At 36.9% G+C, this 26,447-nt stretch overlaps 1 protein-coding gene across 3 annotated transcripts; it reads right to left on the bottom strand.

Moving 5' to 3' along the window:
- Positions 1 to 6,540: 6,540 nt before the first annotated feature.
- Positions 6,541 to 22,027, bottom strand: LOC18435686 (nucleoporin). Of its 3 annotated transcripts, none has more exons than XM_088853134.1 (10): positions 21,744 to 22,027; positions 21,360 to 21,480; positions 20,075 to 21,058; positions 14,111 to 19,900; positions 11,568 to 12,414; positions 10,770 to 11,446; positions 9,153 to 9,300; positions 8,976 to 9,057; positions 8,757 to 8,874; positions 6,541 to 6,920 (listed from the first exon to the last, which is right to left on the bottom strand). In XM_088853134.1, the coding sequence occupies exons 2-9, from the start codon at positions 21,408 to 21,410 to the stop codon at positions 8,772 to 8,774; spliced, it is 8,682 nt and encodes a 2,893-aa protein (XP_088709260.1). In that variant the 5' UTR covers positions 21,411 to 21,480; positions 21,744 to 22,027; the 3' UTR covers positions 6,541 to 6,920; positions 8,757 to 8,771. The 3 variants fall into 3 exon arrangements, with proteins under 3 accessions (XP_088709260.1, XP_088709261.1, XP_088709262.1); XM_088853135.1 differs by having other exon boundaries at positions 21,360 to 21,556; positions 21,744 to 21,976; XM_088853136.1 differs by lacking the exons at positions 21,360 to 21,480; positions 21,744 to 22,027 and having other exon boundaries at positions 14,111 to 19,911; positions 20,075 to 20,296.
- Positions 22,028 to 26,447: the final 4,420 nt, after the last annotated feature.

Below are 26,447 nucleotides of genomic sequence, written 5' to 3'. Positions count from 1 at the left end.
CAAATTGAAGTATTCTAGAGAGAGAGTAGAGAGGTGTACTTTGAGAGGAGTTCATTTTTTAAGAGAGAGAGAAAAAGGGGGTGAAATGTACGTGTACTTTTAGGAGAGCAAGGACAATTGCCCTAGAGTGGGGGGGGGGGGGGGGGGGGGGGGGGTGAGTACGTTCCTAGAGAGAGAGAAAGAGGAGCATGGGATAGAATGAGGATCATGACGGTAGGTTGGCAATCGACTTGGCCGGACAGGACCCGACAGGTAAACCCGAACTTGGGTCCGGGGGTCCAAATCTCAGTAACAATGTTTGGGTATAGGTTTTATGCTGTTAGAAGTACGACCCGACCCGACCCGTTGCCAGCCTTACGTAAAAGACAAAAAAGAGATGGAGGGTGGAGGGAGGGTGCATTGTGAGAGAGAGGAGAGAGAAAGCGGTGTTAGAGAGAGAGAGAGAGAGAGAGAGGCGCGGGACGTTAAGATCCGTTGTTTGTTCAGGATGGAGGTGGTGGGTGGGTGGAAATTAGAACACGTCCATGCGGAAGCAATCCACTTTCCCGCGCCGCGCTAAAATGCGGCGACGGAATACCACGTGTCGTTAACAATGCGGTTTTTTCTATTGTGATGGTGAGAATGCCACGCATACGAGCGTCGTTGAAACGTAAAACTCTAGAGAGAGAGGGAGAGATAGGGTGAAATAAATGTATGAGAGATGAAAAGTTGAAAACCATTTAGAGATAAATCGAATATTATTTAGAAAGAGAAATCTAAACAAAATCAAAAGTTTAGAGAGATTTTGTGATGGAGAGTGGTTAAAGGTGACTATTTAACGATTAGAATCGATCAAAGGTTTGTTTGATCTATTCAAAATTGATCCGTCTAATTCATTTTTTTTAAAATACAATTGTAATTTAAAAATATAAATTAATAGATCGGAATGTATATGAACTATCAAAACTAATTAAAAATTAATTTAAATAAATTTTTAATAAAGGCCAAGGTAAGTTCAATTAATTAAACTGGTCCATTGATAACTTTAAATTCCAAACTTATGAGAGAGATTTTAGTGATCTTAGAGAGAGTTGAGACATTAGAGAGAGAAAGGCAAGTCAGTTTTAAAGAGAGGTAAGAAATTAAAGATCCAAAGTTAGAGAGAGATGGTGAGTACTGAAGCGGTTTCGCGAGTCATGACGAACGGAACGCGTGAACGGAATGAAAACCGAATTAAATGACCGATATAAAATATTGATAGAAAAGCAGAGGGAGAGGGAGAGAGAGAATATGGCGTCAGCTTTCTACACGGGCTTGGAATGAGGGAAGGGGAGGTCCACAAAAACAAAGGCGTAACATAAATGAGGGTGAGACATGAGTCACTCGACTCACTACCAAACAATACAATAGGGTGACACCATCTACATTTCCAAATGTTAGTTAATGAGCAGGTCAAGAAGTACATCAACATCTTGATCGAAGTTTTTTTTTAGTTTTTAATTGATTAAGATGGCCGCATTAATTTTAGTATGCCTTATTGTTTTATTAATGAGCATACTCTCAATAAGAATACAAGTCTCTATATCTTTTTTTATTACTTTCAAATATATCTTTTTGGGTCTATTTTTTGTTCTTTTTGAACCTTTCACTTGCCGGTACTGTATTGGGTATGTGGCACACATGATTAGTCATTTATGTCTACTCTCTCCTATCTTATTGCGTGTTAGTGTCACCCCTAAATTATCCTTAATGTATTCATTTTGAATTCTATCCCTTCTTGTCTTTTCACTCATGTATTTCAATATCTTTATCTTAGTTACACTCATTTTATGGGTATGTTGTTTCTTGATTGCCCAACATTTCGCCCCATAATATAAATCTAATCTCACAATTATCCGATAGAACTTGTCTGCAGCTTCATTGGTATACATCAATCACATAAAACTCCCGTTGTACACCCAACCCTAGTTCTGTATCTTTCTCAATCTTTATGTTTTCCTAGATTATTAATACAAAATATCAAAAGTGTGCTCTTTTTGGTATTTTTTGAGTGTCAATCTTAACTGTTTCATCTTCTCTACTCCTATTATTATTAAACTTACATTCCATATATTATGTCTTAATCCAATTAATTTTAAAATATTTAGATTTTAGAGCATCCCTATATGTCATCCGCGAACAACATGTACCACAATACCTCAACACTCATTAAAAATGATTAGTTTTGGTCATCTCAACATCAAGATGTATAGATAAAGAAAAAACAAAACAGCTTTCAAGTCCTAAATATAGTACTTGCAACACATTATTTGGACCGTCAATTTTAAAGATTTTCAATGTGTTTATAGATTTGCTTGATTTAAACAACTTTTAAAGTTTTAAATTTTATAATTCGAAATAAATTTAGATTCTTAGCCTATTCCAAAATTTTGGACCTCAAAATTACATCTTAGTGCAAAATTTGGAGATGCACAACCTTATGCTTTCACAAAAAAAGAAAAATGTTACACCCTTATGCAACCCCACCGCCAAAAGAAATGCTTCTTTGTGATTTGGTCATTTGTGAATTACTTTTTCTTACACTTGCGTTTGTCATAGATGTTCAAACTTCCAAATGCCGCGGTCCTTGGGTTTTCTTCCATTTGTTGACTTCTAAATTGGAGATTAAAAAAATATTAAATAATAAATAATATAATAAAAATAGAAGTTAATAGGCTGGAGGGGATTAATGAAACAATTAGGCTTAACGTAAATGAAAATTATAGATGGGGAGTTTTATAGAACCAGGCCGGTACCCAATATCATCATGGAAGCAGTTCGGTCCCAGTTGATTCTCATTGAGATCAGGGACCTGGATAGGGATGGCAACATGTACGATCGAGTCTAAGTCAACCCAAACCAATCAGACCTTACAATTTACATGGACCCCGACATTGTCCAAGTCATTTGGACCCGTACCCAAGTCTAGCAAAATTATATTTTAAATTTATAGATAACATATATTTTATATCATGTCCGATCAACCGGATCCTATAACCCGACCCACCAAGTCCATGACGCCATTTTGGGTCCACCTACCGGGTTCCAATTGCCACCCCTAAATCCAGATTGAAAACCACTGGGTTCTAAAAATAATAACACCAAATGCTCTCTCATACACACACGCACACCACAATACATTCTCACAACTAGTACATGTAGAATCGAGATTCCCTCATTCCCACCAATGTCGAATCAAATGGGGGAAAGCTATGGTTATAAGGAACTTTTCTCGACTTTTCAATGGTGACGCCCCTCATGCAAAATGGATTTCCCCATTTTGCCTATGCTAACCTCACTCTTAAAGCTTAGTTATGTCCATCTTTCTTTCTCTCGTACTGCAGGTTGAATTATCAGATGTTCTCAGTAAAAGAAAAGGGCAATCTTTATGTGCTTTTTCTACCACGTAAAACTTATATTATCCAATCGTTCATTCTGAATCGAGGGTTTAGATTGCTCTAATCATAATGTCACGTTTCTACACTATTTTATTTTTAAATTTTTTTTATAAACTATTTTGGCAGCAAATTTTGCACATCCAATCCTCTATTAAACTCGCAGCAGCAAAAAAGTAAAAAAAAATATTTTTAATAAATTAAAATGACCAAGATACCCTTGAAAGTTTCAAGGGGTATTTTGATTATTATATTTTAGTGAAAACTATTTTTAATATTTTTATAGGTGCGCCCCAGTGAGAAGATGGCATGTACCAAATTTCATATTCATGCAATTTGTATTAAAAAAACTAAAAAAAAAATACTTTGAGACGTCAGATCTAAGATCAAATGGTGAGTGGCTCTCTTGATAAAAAATGGACGGCTGGATAATAGGGAAGCACAGATCTTCTATGTTGTAGAGGAAGTATATAAACCTTTACCAAAAGGAAAATTGTACCTCTCTCTCTCTTTTCTTTTCTTAATGGTGAGTGGCTCTCTTGATAAAAAATGAACTGCTGGATAATAGGGAAGCACATATCTTTTATGCTGTAGAGGAAGTATAGAAACCTTTCTCAAAATGAAATTTGTAGCTCTCTCTCCGTTCTTTTCTTTTTAAATTTTTTGGTGACTGCATGTTGAATTATCAGACGTTCTCAGTAAAAGAAAATTGGGAACTCTCTTTCTTTTTTTTAAAAAAAAAGAAAATTTAGTGAAAAGGTTATATAAGACTCGAACTTGAGACATAGTGCTATGAAAACGTAGCTACAACCGCATTGACCCAAGCCCAATTCCTAAAATTGGGAACTCTCTCTTGCCACAAAAATGTAGTCAAGTTATTCAAGGTCTCTTCCGTGTAAAAACTGGAATTCTTTTGCCCCTGAAAAGTCATTTATGAATTATCTATACCAATTTCTATATATAGGGCATGCGTTCTTTGCTTCCCCTACAACATAGAACTTCTATGATTCCCCTTATCCAATCATCCATTCTTAATGAAGGGCTAAGATTACCCCAATCACGATGTTACGTCTCAAGGGGTATTTTAGTCATTATTTTCAACAATTTAAAATAACCAAAATACCCCCATCATTTTTCAGAGGTATTTCGATCATTTTATATTTTGAAAAATATTTTTTATTTGTGCTCTCTATTTTTAAGTACAGATATCTAAAATTTCTTTATGATCTAATTTATAAAAAAATAATTAAAATTAAAATAGTGATATGCATTCTGAACCGCATGATGAAGATCTGATAGCTCCCATTCCACTTATATTACTATTCATTATAGCTGACCAACTATTATTAGCTTTTTCATATATATATGGGTTGTTAGATTATGGATATATATCATTACGAATACATATCACTATATCTTTTGATAGGATTAGGATATGTATCATACATATGCATATCTCTACAATATATTATCTTGATAAGATTAGGATATGTATCGATACATATTAAAATGGATATGCATCTGTATGGATATTGTATGGATATATCCATAATGATGTATATCCATAAAGCAATGATATAATGCAACTGTTGTATCATAGTATGATACAACGACACTTCTAAAAACCATGTTTGTGGTATTTGTATGACCCCAAATTTTGCACATACACTCTCTTCATCTCAATAATCAATCCCAAAAAAAAAAAAAAAGTTCAATTTGAATCCTAGATATCGTCAAAATGAATCCCCTCCAAAAACGAATCTAGACCATTCATTTTGTGAATTTCAAGATCTTAGCCATCCTAAACTCAAAATAATTTTTTTCTTTTAAATCCGTCCAAAAAAATTAGAAATGAAAAAATCCTTCTAAAACCTAGATCTAAGCATCTCACTAGGCCTATGTTAATTGGGCTAAAAATATACTTTCTAAGTTGTGTTTTCAATTTTTTGTGATTGTTCATTAGAATGAAAAGAGTGTATATTTCAAAATTTGGATCAAACAAATGGCCACAAGATGATTTTTTAAAGTTGTTGCATCATATTACTATACAACCGTGGCATAAAATCATTGCTCATATCCTAACATGGATAGTGATTTCATGCAATGGTTGTATCATAGTATAATGCAACAATCTTAAACACAATGTTAGAGCCACTTGTTTGATCCAAATTTTAGAATATACACTTTTTTCATTCTAATGAACAACCACCAAAAAAAAAAAAAAATATTTACTAATGTCCCTACCAATCTCTCTCTCTCTCTCAGTTTTTTAATTATTTTCCCTTATTTTAAACTTTACAATATACAAACTTGGAACTATTATGGATCCAAATTCGGATCCGGACCTTATATATATATAGTTTCAAATCCAAATCTGATTATTTGATTGAATCTGATCCAAATCCAACATATACTTTTTGGATCTGAATCTGGATCTAGAAGGATCCGGACGCAAACTGAATTATCAGCCCTACTATTGGACCAAAACTCGTGAGTTTGGTGCGTTCTTATGAGGTCAAACTGAAATCCATCATCCGGACGAGATTTCATTTGGAGTACTTCTTGGGCTCCAAACAATTTCTTTTGCGAAATTGACCCTGAAGAGTGCAGTAATCAGAAGTCAAAGAGTTTTGGCTCTCACCACTCCTAATTAGGAGTTCACCACAATTTGGACCCGCAAACCTGTTGATAATAACTAATCTTCTACATGAAACTTGGCAGCTACTACGACCTAACAGAGAGAGGAACAAGAAAGCATGATGCAAAGGAAGTCTAAATATCATTTAGAATAGTAGCAATCTATTATAGGTAGAGTTGAGGTGCATTTCGGGAAGCGCATATTAGAGTGAGTTCACCATCCCAAACTCTTTATCTCGGATATTGATAATAATGAATTTTGATCCAAAATTTTATAGGTCTATCATCTAGACCACCATGATCATGAGTTTGAAAGAAATAAAAAGCTTGCATCTCAAAAATGGGTTATTTTGCACTGTTTTCTGGAACCTTCCATTTATATTCTTTGAAGACCATATGATCCAGCAGGTTTTTTTTGGAGCTCCAAATTCATGGATCCGAGGCCAAAATGCATTCACAGTGATTAGTGGTATATTTTGGCTCCCAAATCTCTTGAAAAACAGGGCGAACACGAAAGTCGGGCCACCCACCCCAAATATTTTTCATCTATTATAAAAATTTTCTGTTTACAAATGAGTTACATCATAGCTACTCAGTATAAATCTTCTCTCTTAAATAGTCATGTATGACAGATGAAGAATTGTGACCGCTGTTGTGTGGTAGCATGCTTTATTGAATGCAACCAAGGCAAACTGAGATTTAATAGACAAAAACTGGAAATCACAGCTGCCGATATGGCAAAAAATAATAATCTGATCTAGTCTAGTCTATGAAAGAATGCATTATATAAATGGCATATATTATACCCCCCAAAATGGCATTGGTACATCTCTTATTTTCTCTAACTAAATATATCATAATCAGCGAAACCTGCAAATCACCAGGACAAGCAATTAGTATATTACCAGTGAAGAGCCATAATACAGTATCTGAGAAAAAGAGAATAGCAGATCCTTTCCCAAAATCCAAGATCCAACCAAAAAAACAAATTCATAACAATAAAATAACAATAGTTAGAAGCAGTTTTTAAAAAGTCGAATGCAAGCTTCATCTCGCCAGGAGCCTGATCCCGAACTTACCAAGGTCCAAATCAGGCTCCAAAAAAGCACTAAAAAAAAGGGTGCATTGAAGCTGATAACCAACTGAAATGTTTATTTTTAGGGAGTGTATGCCAACTAAATAAATTGGGAAAAGGCTATTGATGATGATGCTAATTAAATAAGAAAACTGTAGAATGCTAGCCTACTCTCATCCACCACAGTGAATGAAAGAATGGTGGAGATTGGACCAGGGATGGAGACAATCCATACGTATGGCCTGGATCTAATTGGAAGCAAGTATCCTTGGCCCACCACTATCTGCCTCCTCTACAACATGGTTGCTTCCTGCCAGTGTCCATAGCTTTCCCATGTTTGGGTTCATTCAATCTTCAATTCTCATTTATTAAAAAATAAATTGTACTTTATTATAATAGAACATGTATATCATTTATTCCCAACAAACTATTTAAGGAGGCCGTGTAAGGTACATTTTAGTTTAAAACTTAACTATCAAAATAGATTCCTTTAAATAAGATATCAGCACTTACCTGATAGGAAGGACAGTAGATAGCCACTCACAATTGTGTGAGCTACTTTAGGCAACTTCTATGCATTAAAATCAGGTGTCAGGTGTGTGAATATTCTCTAGGTATTCATTGACTCGATTTCAACATTCAAATTCAAAATAATAAGTAAATTTCAAAATAATTAGTTAAAATTGTTTTCTACTTTAAATCCTGGAATGTGTTTGTACTGCGATACCTTAAAATTATCGCGATTGTGCTACAGTTCTGATAGGTGATGTATATTTCTGTGAGAAAATTCCAGTAATATAAATATCCCGTGGCTTTTGTCACTAAGGTTCAAGAAGTCATTTGTCCCAGTTCAATACTTCAATAGCTGAAGAAAAAGGATGACTCTCACAACTAATCGTCTTATTCATTCGGGGGTAGATCTCATCGGCTGCATGCGCAATGGACAAGAAGCACACCTCTCACAGACCTCCAGGTTTGGACTTTGACTGGTCCATTTTAAACTTGGAACATGAATCAGTTTGGGATAAATTTACCATCCATTTAATTGGGTTTGTTGAAAATCATGAAGAAAGAGATAAAGCATTAAAAAACAAAGTCGTGAATAGTGTAGCTTGAAGAGGTTGTTTTGATGCTCAAATATCCTCAAATTGATCATCTCCACATCAAGATGCATGGACATGAGAAAAAAATGGATTTCAAGTTTTGAAAATAGTGCCTCTTGTAACACATTTTTGAACCGCCAATTTTCAAGATTTTCAAGTTTCCACAGATCTGCTTGATCTACACTATTTTTTTAAGCTTTAAATTTCATAATTAAATATGAAAATACATTTGAAGGCTATCATAAAGATTTTCAGTATTGAAACCACATTTCTCGACACTATTTGAAGGTGCTCTTTAAATTGATTGTTTAGAGCCTCGGCTCTATACAAACCACACCCAAATTTAATATATATATATATATATATATATATATATATATATATATAGACACACACACACACATATATGCAAACAACACGGTGCTTAGCACCAAAGAGTTCATTCTAAGCAGAAAACATGCATAAACAAATGCAGAATGGACCAGTACAACAAAAAACAGGGAGAAGGGACTTTAATCCATTACTCACCTAGGCGTTCTTTTCTCAGATGATAGTATTCGCAAGAAATAAATGTACTGCAATCCAATAAAATACAGTTGCAAGCCTTAAGGTAGGTTGCCTCATCAGGGCACGTTCACCAGAGACCCTGGTTGATAATAAACAAAATTAGTATCCATAAACCAAATATGACAAACTATCCATCGTTCAAGGAAAAAAGAAACAAAAAAAAAACTATTATTTGCCTACCATATTCCATCAATCTTGTCTGCTATGGGTCTTGTAAATCTTGGCACAATCTTTGATGTAGTAAGTGATTTAAAACCATGTGCTGCACAAATGAACATAAAGAGAGAGAGAGTAGTAAGTGACTTTCCTATAAAATCCCTAAGCCATCAATAATTAATTCATAAGGATTCAACTTGCCTTTATCATCATCTTCATCCTCTAATACTGTGTTTCCAGAATCCTCAGTATCCATAGTTAGAGCAATATAATCATTGGTGGCCTTGCGCCCACTTCTCACATGAGGTGTAACAGGGCCCAAAGGAACTGGTCTTTTGCCCCTATGTCCCTAATAATGCATAGAATAGTCATTCATTATGAATCACCATAGAATGGGCCAGCCAGGAAATTCTTAGTCAGCCAAGAAGGAAAAGCAATTTTTTCCGACATGCATCAGTAACAGGTTTCTCTCATTGTAAATGGTAATCTAGAAGCATGTAGAAGACATAAAACCTTCAACTGATGCTCAAGACATGGTTCACAAAAAAACAAAAAACACGAGTAGTAAATATGTGTGAAATCATTTTTTCCTCATAGGTCATGAGGTTCCAAATGAGGTGACAGAAAATAGTATATATATATATATATATATATATATATATATATATATAGAGGAAGCATCTATGCAATGCCTATGTGTGAAAATGAACAGTGTTTTCGCCCATAGGTGCATCACTGTCCAAAAAAATCGTGCAGCATGCGTTTTTCGACCGTTACAGACCTAACATGTCCGCGGCGGTACCGTCACGGACATACTAGGTCGGTGACGGTAAAAAAATCATGCGGAACGCCATCTGTTGCGGGTCCATTCAATAAACTGCCACGGACATAGCAAGTCCGTGGCGGTGGCGAAACACTGTAGCATTTCGCCTATAGGTGTTTTTTAGGTTTTTCCATATATATATATATATATATATATATAGAAGCTTTGGATAGACCCAACAAAAACACAACATCACAAATTAATTCAGCAGCTCTAGAAGGATAAGTCAAGCAACTTTGAAAATGTACTAGTACAACAGTTTCTCTTTTTAATTATACTATAAGCTTCACAGTCAACAATTATGCAATAAATGCCCTGGTTGAATAGGACAAGGGACAAACAGGAAGAAATATATAAAAATAGGTTCTCAAGTTTTTACAGTAGAAGCCATCTGAAAGGACAGGCTGCATAAATACAATAAAGAAATAACTAAAGTGGCAATTCTCAATATGCTCAAACATTCAAATTGCACATTATGTGACTGAAGGAAAGAAACATCTTCAACATACAAGGAAAAGTATACCATAAATCAAAGGACCAGATACTATACTATGTACAAGTATAGTTTTCAGGTATTCTTGCCCAACATCCACCTTTCATGCTTCCATGAGCGGTGAACTTGAGAAACTGTTCCCGCCATAAAAACTTGAGCAGTTATGGAAGTGGGTAACAGCTACCCACTGTCCATGGAAAACGTGAACAGCAAATGTTGGGGCAGAGCTCTATTCCATACTCATTTAAGGTACAGGAAAAACTAGACCACTGGGTCATCATTGGCCAATGAAACAATGGACTGTGCTGGAGAGAGTGAAACACACCATTGGGGTCATATACGTTTCTCGAGGGTCTCAATCTCTCCATTCACTGCTGATGATTTCAATGGATGGTGATAACACAATAGGCTATGGTGTTTCCATAGTCCATAGGATTATTTTATGCTTTCCCCTCATAAAGTATTAAAAACATTAAGAAATTACTACATCAAAAAGATATACCATTGATTCAGCATCTAAATACTCTGGCACTGCTGACTGTCCAGGATCTCTTGCTACTTGTAATATCTGCAATTGAGATTCCTTCTCATTCATGGAATTCTCAAGAAATTGCACCTTTTTTAATAACTCTTCGACCCTACCCCTTTCATCTTGCACCGCTGCTTCTCCACTCTTAGATTTCACCCGTAGATCTTCTAACTCAGATAAAACAGATGCAATCTGCTTTTCTAGAAATTGCATGTGCACACCAATCTTATTGCCCCCATTATCATCAGGTTTCGAACCAGGTGCCACAAACCACAAAACCATAGTTTCCAACCATGTAAACAACTCATTTACCTCGGTTGAACTCATTTTAGCCCTTTCTTCTGAACCAAGTAAATCATTTGTACACCTTGTCACTTCTTGACGCAAGAATGAAATTTCCTCATCCCGACCTTGCAACTGCGACTGAAGATTTTCGACCTCATCGAGCAGGTGTTCTGAAAGCTCATGCAACTCATCAAACTTGCTTACAGTTGTTGCAAGCTTCGCAACAGCCTTGACTCTAGAAGCTTCAAGATTCTCCAAGAACCTATCTTTTTGTTGTATGATCCTTTCGAGCTCTTGAACCCTACTTGCAATAGCTTCCATCTGTGTCTCTTCTTCATCAAGTGCTTGCAGGAGGCCTTCAATCTCTGCAATAAAAGTTGCAATCAGACTCTAACATATAAATTGGAAGTCATCAATATATGTCCATTGCAAACTGCAAAGATATACATTATCAAGATATTTGAGTGGTAAGATAGACTGATTTACCTTGCTCTTTTGCAGATAAGTTATCAGTCAGTGACACAAGTTGGTCCTGTAACTCTTTTGAGGAGGTGACTGAATTCTCAAGCTCATTTACTCTAAGCACATACATGTTACGTTCATCCTCCAATAATTTTACCTGTTTCTCGCAAGCGTGCAACTGTGCTTTGACAGAATCTAGTTCTTGCAAGTAGTTTTTTCCATCTGCTTCTGCTTCCTTAATTTGGTTTACAAGCTCAGCACAAATTTTGTTCTTCTGGATGTCCCTTTCCTGTACTTCTCTTTGCAAATGTGATATGGCAGCTTTAAATTCCTTTTGGGTACCCTCTACCATCTCTGCTTGCATATTTGTGCACTCTTTAACAGCCAATAACAATGTCTCTACCATCATCTTGACAGATTCCTCAGAGAATTTAAAGGTCTTTCTATCAGTGGAAGTTTCCAGGGCATTCAATGAAGAAGACAATGCGGTGCTAAGCATTCGGGTATTTTGATTTTGCATTTCCAAAACTGAACTGTAGCACGCATTATAAAGAAAACTTAGGTGTTGATGCAATGTATTAATTTCACTGTCTTTTTCTTTCTTGATCAGCTCAAAACTAGCAATATCTTGCTTTAAAGATACCATGTTCCTCCTGCATAAAGCTACTTCGTCTCGAGCAGCTTCCATGATATTTAACAGCCTATTAGTTTTCTGGTCAAATGCAGCGGAGTGTCCGTGAAATCTTCCTTTAAAAACATTAATTGCCTTCACACAAGTTTGTAGGCCATGGGTAACAGGGCTAAGAAGGTCATCCTGGTCCTCATAGTTCCTCTCTGGCTTCAACAAGTTTGTAGCAGAAGGATACTTCTCCTTAAGAAATAAACACACACGCCCAACAAATGTGAGAAAAAAAAAAAATAACAACATGCAATTAACGGATGAAACATTCCCACAATGAAATGCCACACTCATTTGTTATTCCATGAAAATGTGACCATGTCAGATCAAAGCAAAATTATCAGGAAAAGCAAGCAACCGAACAAATTCATGTGCAAAAGAAATTAAGCTGCTTGGATATACTTTATAAATGAAAAAAGAGTATATATTTTACCAAAGCAATGCAGATGAGGCATATAATACATAACGAACAGAGCATAGGCATGCTAAGAAACATAAACATGCTTCTTATAATACTCTTGCAGTGAGAAAGACGTAGCATTGGAAAAAAATAGAAAGGAACACATGAAAGAATGGAGAAAAGAATCATAGGTTCAGTTGCCACAAAAAACATCCAACTTTTTTGGTTGATAAATCACAGTTGTCTTCTAGGTTGCAATTTCTAGGTTGCAATAGATGCTAGAATGCATATTTCACTAACCAGGTTATCCAGAGGCGTTTATTGAATTATACAATAAAGATACGCCTCAACAATGTTGTTACGCAATGTAAGCACACACGCTTCCTGAACCTGCCCTCCCCCCAACCCCAACTCAGGTCTGGAATGCGTCATTTATAGTGACGGTCGAAAAAAGAATGTGCCATTTTATGGTTTTAATTGGGCAGAATACAACTTAAATTGGTGATTTTTCAAATCAAGCTCAACTGAATTAAATCAAAATTTTATCGTGTTACCAAGTGATTTTACACTGCAAAAAGCATGTCATGTTGGCCTAAGATGAAGAAAGGCATATGTCAAAATTGAAGTAAAAGACAAATCATATGTTTTATGAAGAAACTACTGGTGGTCAGGTGTGTCCAAATCATAGACAAATCATATGTTTTATGAAGAAACTACTGGTGGTCAGGTGTGTCCAAATCATACAAATGACCCACATAACAAATTTCAGATTATTATTGTTATTATTTTTTGTTTTTTGGGGGTGGGGGAGGGACTTTACATTCATGTTCCCCTAAATATCTGTCATTATACACACACCCCAATTTACATTCATGTCCCCCTAAAAATCGGTTATTATACGCAGCCCCCAAATTGAGTGTATGCTACTCTCATGCCTCTTTTGTCTCTTTATATTTTCCCAGAATGCCCCCATTTCAACCATCAAGGTCCCAAAGTCGGCGCTTGTTGGTAAAAAATAAAAAAAGATGAAATACGGGGTACGAACATAAAATGCAAAAAATGGGGGGAATTTTTTTTAGGGGGAAATGCATGTAAAATTCTCTAGTTCTTTTGTTTTTTCTTTTGGCTAGACTTCACCATACACGACTCATAACTGTTGCACCCTAAGCGCAGGTCCATATTCTCCAGTAGATAGAGAATAAGCTGCCTGACCAACAAACCTATTTCCAAGTTCTTAGGTCTTGATACCCATTGAGAGGGAACAATAAGGACAATTTAACTCAATAAAAACATGATACCGGTACTATTAGAGAACTAATGACCAGATCATCACACCTTGATACCAAGCCTACAATTTGCACCATAAAATAAAAGAACATAATTTTTGCCTTCCTGGAGCAATACAGCACTACTCTTTAAAGAAACAGAAACGAATAGATTCCAAATAAAACAGCATAACTTCGAAAAAAAATCACGAGAGGAGTTTACCTCTTGAAAAATACTGGAGAAGACCTCAGCATCAGTAGATGGAACATCAATTAAGCTAGAGGCTTCTAGCATGTTCAAAAGAGACTTAAGACCAGCTTCCACATTTCCAAGTAGCTCCAGATTCTTCCTAGTATCATGGCTTAGCATATGAGACAAAGCACAACACTCTTCTTTCAAAAGATCCATGCCATCTTTCAGCTCCACCAATTTACGTTGTTGGCTGTTTTGTTCTATTGCTGACTCTTCCAGTTGTGCCATGGCTTTGGCTTTTGCAGCTTCAGATGCATCCTTCTGTTTAGAAAGAACCATCAACTCAGTTTCTGCCCTAGATAGTTCCTCCTGCAGGTTATCAGCTCTTTCTTGAACTGCATTCAACTCTTCAACAAGTAGATCTGCCGCTCTTTTGTATTTCTTCACTTCTTGCTCAGAAGAAGCAATCCTCGATTGCAAATCAGGAATTAACTTCCCCATCCATTCAATCTTCTTCAAAGGATCAGCAAAATTGGTTTCACCGGGAACATCTATGGCATGTATGGAAGTCAATATCCCACTAAAGGTTTTATGGGTATCCTCCAAGGAGTTATCAGCTTCTTCTAGTCTATTCCTTAAGAGAACATTTTCAGATTCGAGGACTTCACATTTCTCTAAATAGCTTGACAGTCGGTTGGTCTTAACCTCATATTCTTTAATGGTTTTCTCTTGTATATGAAGCTCACTCCTCAACCGTTCTACCTCAGCATTCGTCTCATCAATGGTCTGCCTCATACTGTCCCTCTGCTGCACCAATCCTTTTCCTTTCCTGACTGCAACACTTAATTTCTCCCTTGCAGAAGCAGATTTCTGCTCCTCCTGAGTAAGTTGTTCTCTCAAATCATCCCTTTCTTTACCTAGAACTATTGTTTCTTCAATCAAACGTTCACATTTCTCAAGAGCTTGATCTCGCTCTTCCTTTACAAGGACCAGAGTAGATAAAGCCTCTTCGAGCCCTGCCTTCAAGGTCATTTTGTCATGGTCATCAACATCTGGTGCTTCATCTATTCCCCTGTCCTGTACTGTTTCAGCTACTTCTACTGAACCTTGTTCCTTTTTTGAATCTTTAAGTACAGATATCTCCACAGAGAGAGCATGGTAATTGTCTATAAGCTTCACTAGAGATGCTTCTAAGCAATCGACACTGTTATTGAAAGACAAATCTGGAACATCATGACTGGGTAAAGCATCATTCACCACACTGAGAAACCTTTTAATCTCATTTTCAGTGCCAACATTTTGATCAAGAATTTGCCCTTGCAAATCACCAATCTGTTTCTTGTATTTCTCATTTTCCTGTTTATCTTGAGCATTTCTATCAAGCACCTCTCTGTGTTCAAGGCTCAATTTTGCCAAACTTTCAGAAATGATCTCCTTTTCATGGATAATGGCAGCATGGGCAGCCTCGAGGATGGATAAATTATTTCGTAAAGTATCAATCTCAGCCAAAAGAGAACCCCAATTGGATTCAAGGTTCTCATACTTCTCCTGAAGGGAAGCTCTATCGTATTGAGCCTCAGAAAGTGCTCTTCCCAACCATTCAATCCTATCTTCTGGCTCCATTGACCTCAACGGAAGGGGCATTTCGACTCGATCCAAAACCTCTTCCCACCTTTGCAAGAGGCTGTTTCTTTCCACCAATGACTGTTCAAGCATGTCAGTTTGCTCAGCCAAACTGTAGAACTTACTCTGAAGGTCCTCATAATTTCTTTTCAAATCTTCATAATCGGCATTTGAATTAAGGATACGATCCTCTTTCCAAGTCTCTGGAACCACAAAACCCGCATCAGAATACGACCCTTCGGCTAAAATTTTGTTTTCCCAAGTAGCAGCAGGCAAAGGATTTCCTCCAATGGATCTCACCAACCACCCGACTTTGTCAATTATATCTCCAGAGTGAAATTGTTCTGGTAAATCCAAGTCCTCCAAAATCTCTTCGATCCTTTGAAGAATAGAGTCCTTCTGTAAAAATGACTCTCTCAATGCAGTAGCCGAGTGTCGTATATAGGAAAGCTCAGATTCTAAAGCCTCAACACGTTCCCCGGCTTCCCCAAAGGAATTCAGCTTTGCTTCAACTTCCTGAAATGCCATAGTTTTAGACTGCAACTCTTGGCAACACTTCTCCAACTCATTTGACATCTCAGCTAAAGACTGTCTCAGCCCATCTCGTTGCACTATCAAAGCTTTCCCCTTTCCAACAGCTAAACTGAGCTTTTCCCTCACAGACACTAGTCTTTGCTCTGAGTGCTCAAGTTCAGTCTCTTTGTTCCTCTTCTCCAATAAAGCCTGTTTTAGATCATCCTTCATCTTTTGCAAACTTTCTTTAAGAGCCCTTGTATCATCTTCATGTTGAGCTTTCCAACTACTCAACTCATGAATTTTCTCCATCAATTCACTCAATTCAAACACCTTCTTTTGAAACTCTTCCCTCAACATGGTATCAAGAGGCATCTTCTTATCCTGTTGTGGAAGTTTGGGCCTAGAAGTGAATTCACACAAGTACTCCTCCAGCAAACTGAGTTGCCGAGTAGTTTCTCTGTATTTCTCAATGAGCAGAAGAACCAAAGTTTCCAGATGTGAAACTGATTGCTTATTTACAACTACGAGCAACTGTGAAGCCTCAGCTTGGATTGCACATTCAATAGCTTCAATTGACTTGGATATTATGGCTTCTGACTCCACATCTGGTTGTGACTGCTGCAACTCCGTGGAGCCTTCTTGAAGCACAACATCAGAAGACATAACTGCAACTGATTTATCGACTTTCTCATTTTTTCCATGGATCTCATTCTCCCCCAACTTCCTCAAGTTCTTCTCATTCAAATCTTCAATAATTTGAATTTTGTCTGACAATTCCATTTCTAAATTACTTTTGGTATAAAGAAGGTGCACTCTTTCATCCAATAAGCTCTGTAGTTGTTCAACAAGAAACTCAAATCTACTGGACAAAACAGCCACTACTGCCTCAGAATTCAGACCCATCTCTGTCTCTTCGTGAGTCCCAAGGGGGCTGAAAACCAATTTTCTCATGCTAGTATGGACCTTATCTAACATATGGAGACCAAGTTGATTTTTTTCATGCAAAGCAAAGCACTCTTTTCTAAGCTCTTCATACAAGCCATGCCAAATTTCACTTTCCACACGAGATTCTAGAAGCCTCTCATGCAAATCATCTATTGAATTCACAGCAGCAGTGACAGTATCAAAGAGACACCGAAAAACATCAGAATTATCCAAGTAGGTGTGTCCAGAATAGGCAGATTGAATGTCTTTGAGAGGTGCAATGGCCTCAAAAATTACAGCCTTACATGAATCCCTTTCTTGCTCTACAATGGCAGACTTCTCGTTCACTTCTCTTTGGAGCCATTCTATTTGATCAGTCAGTTTCCGTGCTGTCTCAGCGGCATTTCCTTGGATCTGATTTAGCTGAGAGTGCAGGTCTTCTAATCTAGCTTGATGCTCGACTAGTTCACCTACATGCTCTTCATTCCTCTTAGCCAAGGCAGCCATATTAGTAGCAAGGCTTTCTTTTTGTTTCTTTTGTAAGTCATATTCAACCTCGAGCTCCCTCAAGGCAACACTAGCAAGTTTATTACTCTCCTCTTCTTGCTTTAACAGCTTATGGGCTTTTTTCATATCTGAATCAAGCTGATTCAAGGCTGCTTTGAGACTGTTTGCTTCCTCATTGGCCACCTTGAGCCAATCCACACCAAAATTAGCATCACTAGCTGGGATCATTACACCCCTTTTGCCAACCTTCTCAAAAGAATCTTTAGAGATATTGCTTTCAGTCAATACATCGTCTTCGTCATCATGATGGGTTTTGGACTCAAAGGCTTGTATCAACTTCGAAACCCCAGAAGAAACTTTCTCATCAGTCTTTCCTGAGGATACCGACTCAGCTTGCAACCCATGAATCGCCTTCTCAAGATTTGCCATCATTTTCCCCATCACATGCAAGTGCTCCTTCATCAAAAGCAAGTCATCCCCATGATCGGGGTCTTCCCCCCCTTCTTGTTGCATTTGGCCAGACTCTGAATAGCCAATTGACTTCAACATTGAGGTCTCCATAGATTCCATGTGTCCTCGGTTATCAACCATAAAACCCAAGGGCTGAGAAGAGGTTTCTGATGCCTTGGTCCGTGACTGCCAATAATGGTCATTTGTTTCTCTCAGCTTGGCTTTATGTATACCGAGACAGAATGAAAAATAAACATTATCCACTGTAAGTTGCTCTAGGTGCCCCATGGCTTCCTTCAGATCATCCTCAAGCTTCACCTGCATGTCATAAGCCTTGAGCAAATCCTCCGTGCGCCCATGCAACTCAGTGAGCAGTCTAGAATTCTCAATCAGAAGAAAATCATGATCTTCTTCAAGTTTCTGTCTAGTAAGAGCATCATTTTTACCCCGATCAAGCTCCTCTCTCACTAGCTGGTTATGCTCAACCAGATTTGCATTTTCAGCTTGTAAAACTGCCATTGCTTCCTTACTATTAGACAACTCACCAGTAAGATGCATTACTTCGTTCTCCATCTGCTCCAATCTATGTTGCAAATCAGAAGCCAAATTACCAAGTTGCTCAATCTGCCCCTTTGCAGCAAGGCACTCAATTTCAAGCTTCTCTTTTTCAGCAGTCATGGCAATGAGCTCTGAATTGCACTGAACACGGCGTTGGGCCATTCTATCATTGCTTTCTCTGGTTTCATTAACCAAATCATTAAGGCTAGATATTTCATCTGCCATCAATTGTTCACGTTTATCAGACTCCATCAGCATCTGGATCAGTTCAATGAGTTGCATATGAAAACACTCTTTTGTGACACTGGTCTGGTAGAGTAACTGTTCCAGCAACTCTAAGCCATTGCCAGAGTGCACATCTCTGTCCACAACCACTCTCTCCACAAGGTTTGGCTGCCTGCTCACTTCTTCATCAAATTCTTCATTCCTAGGTGAAAAGCCAGTCTCCATTGGAAGAAGTTCAAATGTTTCAATTTTATCATGGCGTACAGCTTCAATTTCTTGAGGCAGAGTAGGTGTCTCAGAGGACCCCTGGAGTGAAGATTGCAACACACATGTCTCCTGAAGTAAGCTTGAAGAAACCTCCCTATCATCTGCACTTTCCCTCTTTTCATTTTTGGTAATATTATTTACAGCTTCAGTTTTGGATTCTTGAGACAAAGTGGAGGTTTCATATGACTCCTGGTAAAACAATTTTGCATCACCCATCTCATGAAATGAGGTTTTAGAAACCTCCCCGTCATCTGCTCTCAACCCCCTCTCATTTAGAGCAAATTCATTTACAGTTTCATCTTCAGCTTGTTGGGGCAAAGTGAGGTTTTCAGACTCCTCATAAGAGGATTTCCAGTCGCACATCTCATGAAACAAGCTCAACGAGACCTCCCCATCATCTGCAATTGATCCCTTCTCATTTTGGTCAGAACTATTTACGGCTTCAGCTTTGGATTGTTCAGGCAAAGTGGGAGTTTCATACAACTCCTGGTGAGAACATTCTGCACCATTCATCTCTCGAAACAAGTTTGAAGAGACCTTCCTCTCATCTGCTGTTGACCTTCTTTCATCAAGAGGGGAATCAATTGAGGCTTTGATATTATCAAGCAGTGGGTCAGTCCTCTCATATGAAGTAGCCTTGCCTTTCTCAAAGCTTGAAGACTGAGAGTTCATGCCATCAATAACCGAAAAGGGCACCATTTGGTTTCCACATCGCTTCTCATGGTTATCCAACCCCGAACCATCTCCTTCCTGCATTGCCCCTACCAAGCAAAAAATGAGAATATAATTATACATCAAAGCCCCATCACACTTCCTAATCTAATCCAGCAATAGAAATTGGATATAGACATACAGTGTCAAAAGTATTGAGAAAAATTGGAATCAATAGATTGAAGAAAAGTCCGCAAGAAAAACATCTCTTACCTGATCAACTGGCTCCAAGGACTTCAAATCATTAGAAAGAGAGTGCTTGTTGGGCTGAATTACACTTGGTTTTGTGTCATTGTCATCATGCACATGAGTCACTTGTACATCAAGAGAATCCTGCTCAACTGACAGAGAAAATTCTCTTTCTGCATCCTTCTGCTCAGGCAATGAAGGAATGGCTCTCTTTTCTTCAGTATCTACAGGCAATGAAGTAGAGTCTCTCTCCTCTTCCTTCTCTAGAGACAATGAAGAAATATTTCTATCCTGTTCCTCCTCTACAGGCAATGAAGAAATATCTCTCTCTTCATCCATCTCCTTTGAGGGAAACGAAGAGGTTTCTCTCTCTTCATCCTTCTCTGAAGTCAATGACGCAATTTCTTTCTCTTCATCCTTCCCTGAAGACGACGAAGCAATTTCTCTTTCTTCAGCCTTCCGTGAAGATGAAGAATTTTCTCTCTCTTCATCCTTCTTTGCATGCAATGAGGAAATTTCTCTCTCTTCATCCTCCTTAGGAAGCAATGAAGCAATTTCTCCCTCTTCAACCTTCTGCAGACGCCATGAAAATCTGTCTCTCTCTTCGTCCTTTGACAATGAAGCAATAGCTCTCTCTTCATCCTTATTTTCAGAAAATGAAGTTTTCTCTCTCCCTCCATCCTTCTGGGAAGGCATCGAGGAACTCTCTCTCTCTTCATTCTTATGAAGAGCCATCAAATAATTTTCTCCCTCTTCATCCTTCAGCATGGCTAGTGAAGACCTTTCTCTCTCTTCATCCATAGGGGCAGCCAAAGAAATTTCTCTCTCTTCATGCTTGAGGGCATGTGACAAAGAAAATTCTATCTCCTCATCATTCTGAATAGGTGAAGCTGACGAAGCAACCTCCATGTTTTCCTTATCAACAGATGCAATCTCCTGTTCGGGCCTACTGTTTTTATCAAATGATTTACCACCTTTGCTCTCTCTCTTCTTTTTAAATTGTTCCAGCTGATTAAAAATAAAAAAGAAAAAATTCACCACATAAAAAGAGTTTTAGGAGCAAGATAAAGGAGAGATTTGTTTAGAATTCAAAACCAAAACAAAAAGGCAAATGAAAATGGAGCAATAATTCGATAGAATGATTAGGGGACATGAATAGGGCTTTGTATCAACAAAACTACCCATGATCTCAAGCCAATAAGCTTCAATTTCAAATGTTCTGAGCTTTCAATCTCCCTGGTTAGAGTTTGCAGAGTAAACTTAAAAGAACAATTTTAGAGATAGGGACAAATGATTTTAGAAAGAGTACCTTTTTACGACCAGCAGCTAGCAGATCCTTCCTGTTCTTGTTCCTTTCCATCTCGCCACCACTTACGATCCAGATCCAAAAATTAAACCCTAAAACTCGCTATTTCTCACTCTAGAAATCACTACACCACATAAAAACAAATCAAAACCACGATCCCGATCTATAACAAAACCTCCATTACAGAGCCGGAACCTGCACTGTTAACAATTATGCCAATTCCCCAGTCCTGATCACAATCTTAAGAAAAATGGAAAGTGAACCAAAACGAGAAGAACATGGAGACACTAGACTACAGATTCGTCACCATGAAAACGAATCTCTTCGTGATGGAAATCGCATCAAAATCCTAGACAGAGACTACAGATAGAGAAAAGAGAGATTTACCATGAATTATCGGTTCCCTGCAATATTTTAGTGGGGATTCATTGAATCTTAGATCTGACGCTTAAGTTCAGAGCGTGATTGCTTCCTTACTACTTCTCTTCACCACCAAATGTTTGCTCTCTCTCTGTACCGCCAAATGTCAGTTTCTTCTCGCTCTTCTCTCTTTTCTACTTCGTCTCTCTCTTCACATTCTCTCTGAAATTTAAGTTTACGTTAGGGCCAGGAACCGTCGCGCCTAGGTTTGTACCGAGCCTATATACAAACTCAATTCGTTGACCGGAAACAAATTTGGGCTCACGCAATGAGTATCATTAAGGCCCAAACCTGGCCCATAAATCATATAGCATATGACTCATCTTATGAAGGGGATGACCATTATAGAACCCCTTTAGTAAAAACAATTTCTCCCATGGTGTCTCTCGCTCCATTCTCACCAAAAGGTAAGGGCCCGAATCCCTAATAATTTTATCCTTTATCTTTTATATAAAAGGGCATCATCAAAGGTTAGGGCCTAAATCCCCACTGATTTTATCAATCATGGGTTGTGGTGAAAGCACTTCCATATTTGGTTACCATTTCTAATCCTGCAGACATCACCCATTGACACCTTAAAAAAATCGAATTCCGTAATCTATAAGAAAAATCGGGTAGGGGTTAGTGTTCCCACTTTATTATTACCCTCCAAAAAAAAAGGGTCCAAATCTTAGACCTAAACACTATCCAGGTCCGGATTTGGGTCTGGTCAAGTCCAGGTCTTATAATATTTTCGGGTCTCAATATATGAAATATATTTAAATATAATTAAACACATATATATTTTAACTTTTGGGTTGGGTTTGATCAGGCCGACATCTAGGTCCCGCACTATATTTTTGGATCCAGGTCCAAGTTCATGTCCCACATCATTTTCTCGGGACCTAGTCTAGGTCCGGGCAGACCCGAACGAACCTATACCCGACATGACCCGTTGCCATCCCTAGGCTGATTGGTGCCTTTGATATTTTGGTCCAAAGTATAAAGTTTCGTTGAAATTAGCTTAAATCAATATTTGATTAATTATGACCGGTTGGACCAATTGATTTCAACTTGTTCGACCAACTAGATGGAGGTGGGCAATTTTTTCAATATGTTTTAGGTTTAAACATATTACATATATTTTTTATTTCTTGTTTCTAAAATTCAATCTAAGAGCTTCAACTAGCAGTCAAACAAGTTTTTAATGGACAAAGTCTCTCACGGTCCGGTGACAGGTTTTGATCTTGATAACATTGGTTAGGAGAGAAATACAATTATACAATGTTATTTTTAAAATTTATCATAATACATCTAGTACATCTTGCCAGACCATTTATTTTCAAGATTTGCATGCGTTTATAACTCTATTCGATTTGAAGCATTTTTAGAGTTCAAAAATTTAGAAATGAAAATAGATTTTCAAGCCATCCTATGAACATCTATGATAAAATTGGGAGGTGTGCCTTACCTTGATTGTTTAAGGATGCAACTTTATACCACCTCACCCAATAATTTATAATGTAAAAAAAAATTTTATCATAAAATTATCTGTAATTTATTGTACTCTCCATTTTTTTTCATCTTTCTTATTTAAAAAAATTATTGTTTTTCTTATTTCTTTAGTTAAAGATCAGATTTCCCCCTAGGGGTTACCATTATAAAATGAAAATGGACCACAAGCATAATCCATTCTATTATAATCTATTCTTAAAGAAAAGTATACAAAGAGACTATTTGCTTTTAGTATAAGAAGATTACAATCACTCATCTCCATTATATTTTAAATCATGTAATTCTAAGTGGGTCATTAACTAGACTGAAAGTTCGAAAAAAAAAAAAAAAACTCGAATTTTGAGACATACCCCAAGCCATCCAATTTGAAATCTAATGGTTACGAAGCGATTTGTTTTTTTAAATGGTGCGGTTTGTATAGAACCAAAGCTCTAAACAATAAAAGTAAAGCGCACCTTCAAATAGTGTCCAAAAATGTGGTTTCAATACTGGAAATCTTTGTGATAGCTTTAAATATATTTTCTTCTTTAATTATAAAATTTAAATCTTAAAAAATATGCAGATCAAGCAGGTCTATGAAAACTTGAAAATCTTGAAAATTGCCAGTCAAAAAATGCGGTACAAGATGCATTACTTCCAAAACTTGAAATCTATTTTTTTTCTCATGTGCATGCATCTTGATGTCGAGATGATTAATTTGATGATATTTGGGCATCAAAACAACCTTTTCTGGTGAAATTTTTGAGGTGGGTCTAATTTGATTGTTTAGAGCCTCGGCTCTATACAAACTTTTTCCTTTTCTCAAAGGGTGCAGTAAATAATCAAAGTAAGGTATGCATCCAAAACTAGCCAAAAGATACATTTTTTGTTCCAAATTTTTCAAAAAGCAATAAACTGTTTCTACTCCTAACTATGAAATTCAAGCCTTCAAAAGTAGTAAGGATCAAGCAAGTCTATAAACAATTATAAATTTTGAAAGTGAATAGTCCAAATAAATATTACAATAAAGATTATTTTAAGATTTGAAATATTTTATTATATTTATATCCATACTCTCGAGGTCAAGTTGATAACATTGAAACAACATTTTCCAAGGGTGTCTGAGGTGCGTCTCACTTACATAAAGTTCACATTTATATAAACTTTTTCCTTTCTAAAACATGTTAAAGTACCTTAACTATCAAGAGATTGTCTTTTACTAGTATCAAATGGTTGAAATGGTGCTATCAAGTTGGAGGAAACCAAATGCTAGTTTTTTCCCCCTCCCTGTCTCTCTTTTAATGATCGTAACTTTTTATTAACATATAAGAACTGTACATCAAAGGCAAAGCCAACAAATAAATGAGCAAATGCTAGTCTAGCATATAGAAAGGTGTTGCTATGGGGTTTTGCTTGTGTGATTCATTTTTAGAAATAGATCCAACTTTTTCTTTCTTAGAATCAAAACTAATATATATATATATATATATATATATATATATATAAATTAAGCTAAAAGATTATATATCTTGCAATAGTATAGTGTTTTTTTTTTTTTTGATAATTTAGCGAGGAAGACATGCTCCTACCTGTCTTTCATATAGATTAGGGAGTTAGCGCTTTCGAAGGTGTCAGTAAATGGCGTCAGCAAGATTAAAAACCACAACATGATGACTAGGTATAGGGGTGCTACCACCATGACCGAGCCCCTTTCCTTGCAGTAGTATATTGTTTATTTACTCCCTTGGGTAAAATTCTATTTAGGATTTTTATCAGGACCCTAAATCTTAGGGATGTAACATCATCTACTCAACAGCCAGCCTAAACAGTTAAAGGTAGAAGTATTTAGATTGAATAGAGACAGCTCAATTTTTTGATAGTCATAAGTGCTCAAGGAGTTTCTGTTGTGAAAAATACTTCTATAAAGATTTTGAAAAAATTTAAAATTATTTGTAAGTGGCTCTTTTTCCCGAAGGAGTACATATACAATCAGGAGAACCCTTTTATAAGCTAGTAAATTGACATAGGATTTTTATAAATCTTTCTTTATAATATAGGATTAGGTTATGTGTGCCTTTTCGTTATAATATAGGAATAGGTTAAGGTCGAGGAAATGGATGGAGATCTCTCCTGCGTGTATTGATGTATGTATGGTTTATGAATCCTATTACTAAAAAAGAGGAATTTTGAATAAAGTCACAAGGCCGGCAATGTGATACTTCTATGCTCATATGCCCTATGGTTTAGAAATTGAAAAATATATAATTTTTTCTATTTTAGATAAGTTAGTAGGGATGACGAGCTCCTACTCAATTAGGTGGAGCTTAGGTGGTACTTCCATCACGACCCCCGACCCATTTCCTTGAAAAAATATAATATGAACGATCTGATCATGATAACAACATGGCCATGAGAATTATCACCGCCCATTCAATGGTTTGGACGATGGGGAGAGTACGGTGCAACAAATTCATCGTTGGGATATTTTGTTGGGGTCCACTGTCTCATCCACTGATGCGATCGTCGTCATACCATCATGGTCATGTTGTTGTAATGATCCATGTCCGAGTGCGGGCTTCGAATTTTTGCCAATATTTAGTCCAAAGTTTGTTTATTGGTTGAAATTTACCAAATACCATTACTATTTTTTTTTTTTACTGTTTCTTTTTAACCAATTGTTTGACGATTCAGCCGACCTAGATGGCTGTCTCGGAGCGGTGCAATGTGTGAGAAATCCAATACCTGATTCTCGGTTTTAAAACAATGAAATTGCCTAATTCAATTTTCGTCATCGTTAAGAAAAAAAAAAAAAAAAAAAGGGTCTTAAGCTCTAAAACAACCATATATTCTAATAACTTATCTAGACCGCCCATTTCGCCTAAAAATAAGTGTTTAAAGATCCTCAAGATCTGAATTATTTTTTAATATTCAAATTTTATTGTCAGTGTTGGAAATTGATTTTTAAGTCATCATGGAGATTTTTGTTGCCAAAAGTGCTTTCGGGACGAAGATTTGAGGTGAGGCTTTATTTCATTTTCATAAAACCTAGGCCTTATAGAAACTTCATTCAAAACTAAATAGGGAATTTCACATACCAAACTTAGAATGTTAATAATTATTCCAAGCTGAAAATTTTTGTTCATTGAGTGAAATTTCGAAGTTCCACTTACTAAGAAACAAAAAATTCAATCCATGTTG

The sequence above is a fragment of the Amborella trichopoda genome, chromosome 12 (genome assembly GCF_054954075.1).
Source record: "Amborella trichopoda isolate Santa Cruz 75 chromosome 12, AtrichopodaSantaCruz75HAP2 v2.0, whole genome shotgun sequence".
Taxonomy (NCBI): domain Eukaryota; kingdom Viridiplantae; phylum Streptophyta; class Magnoliopsida; order Amborellales; family Amborellaceae; genus Amborella; species Amborella trichopoda.
This window is presented reverse-complemented; position numbering and strand designations above follow the sequence as displayed.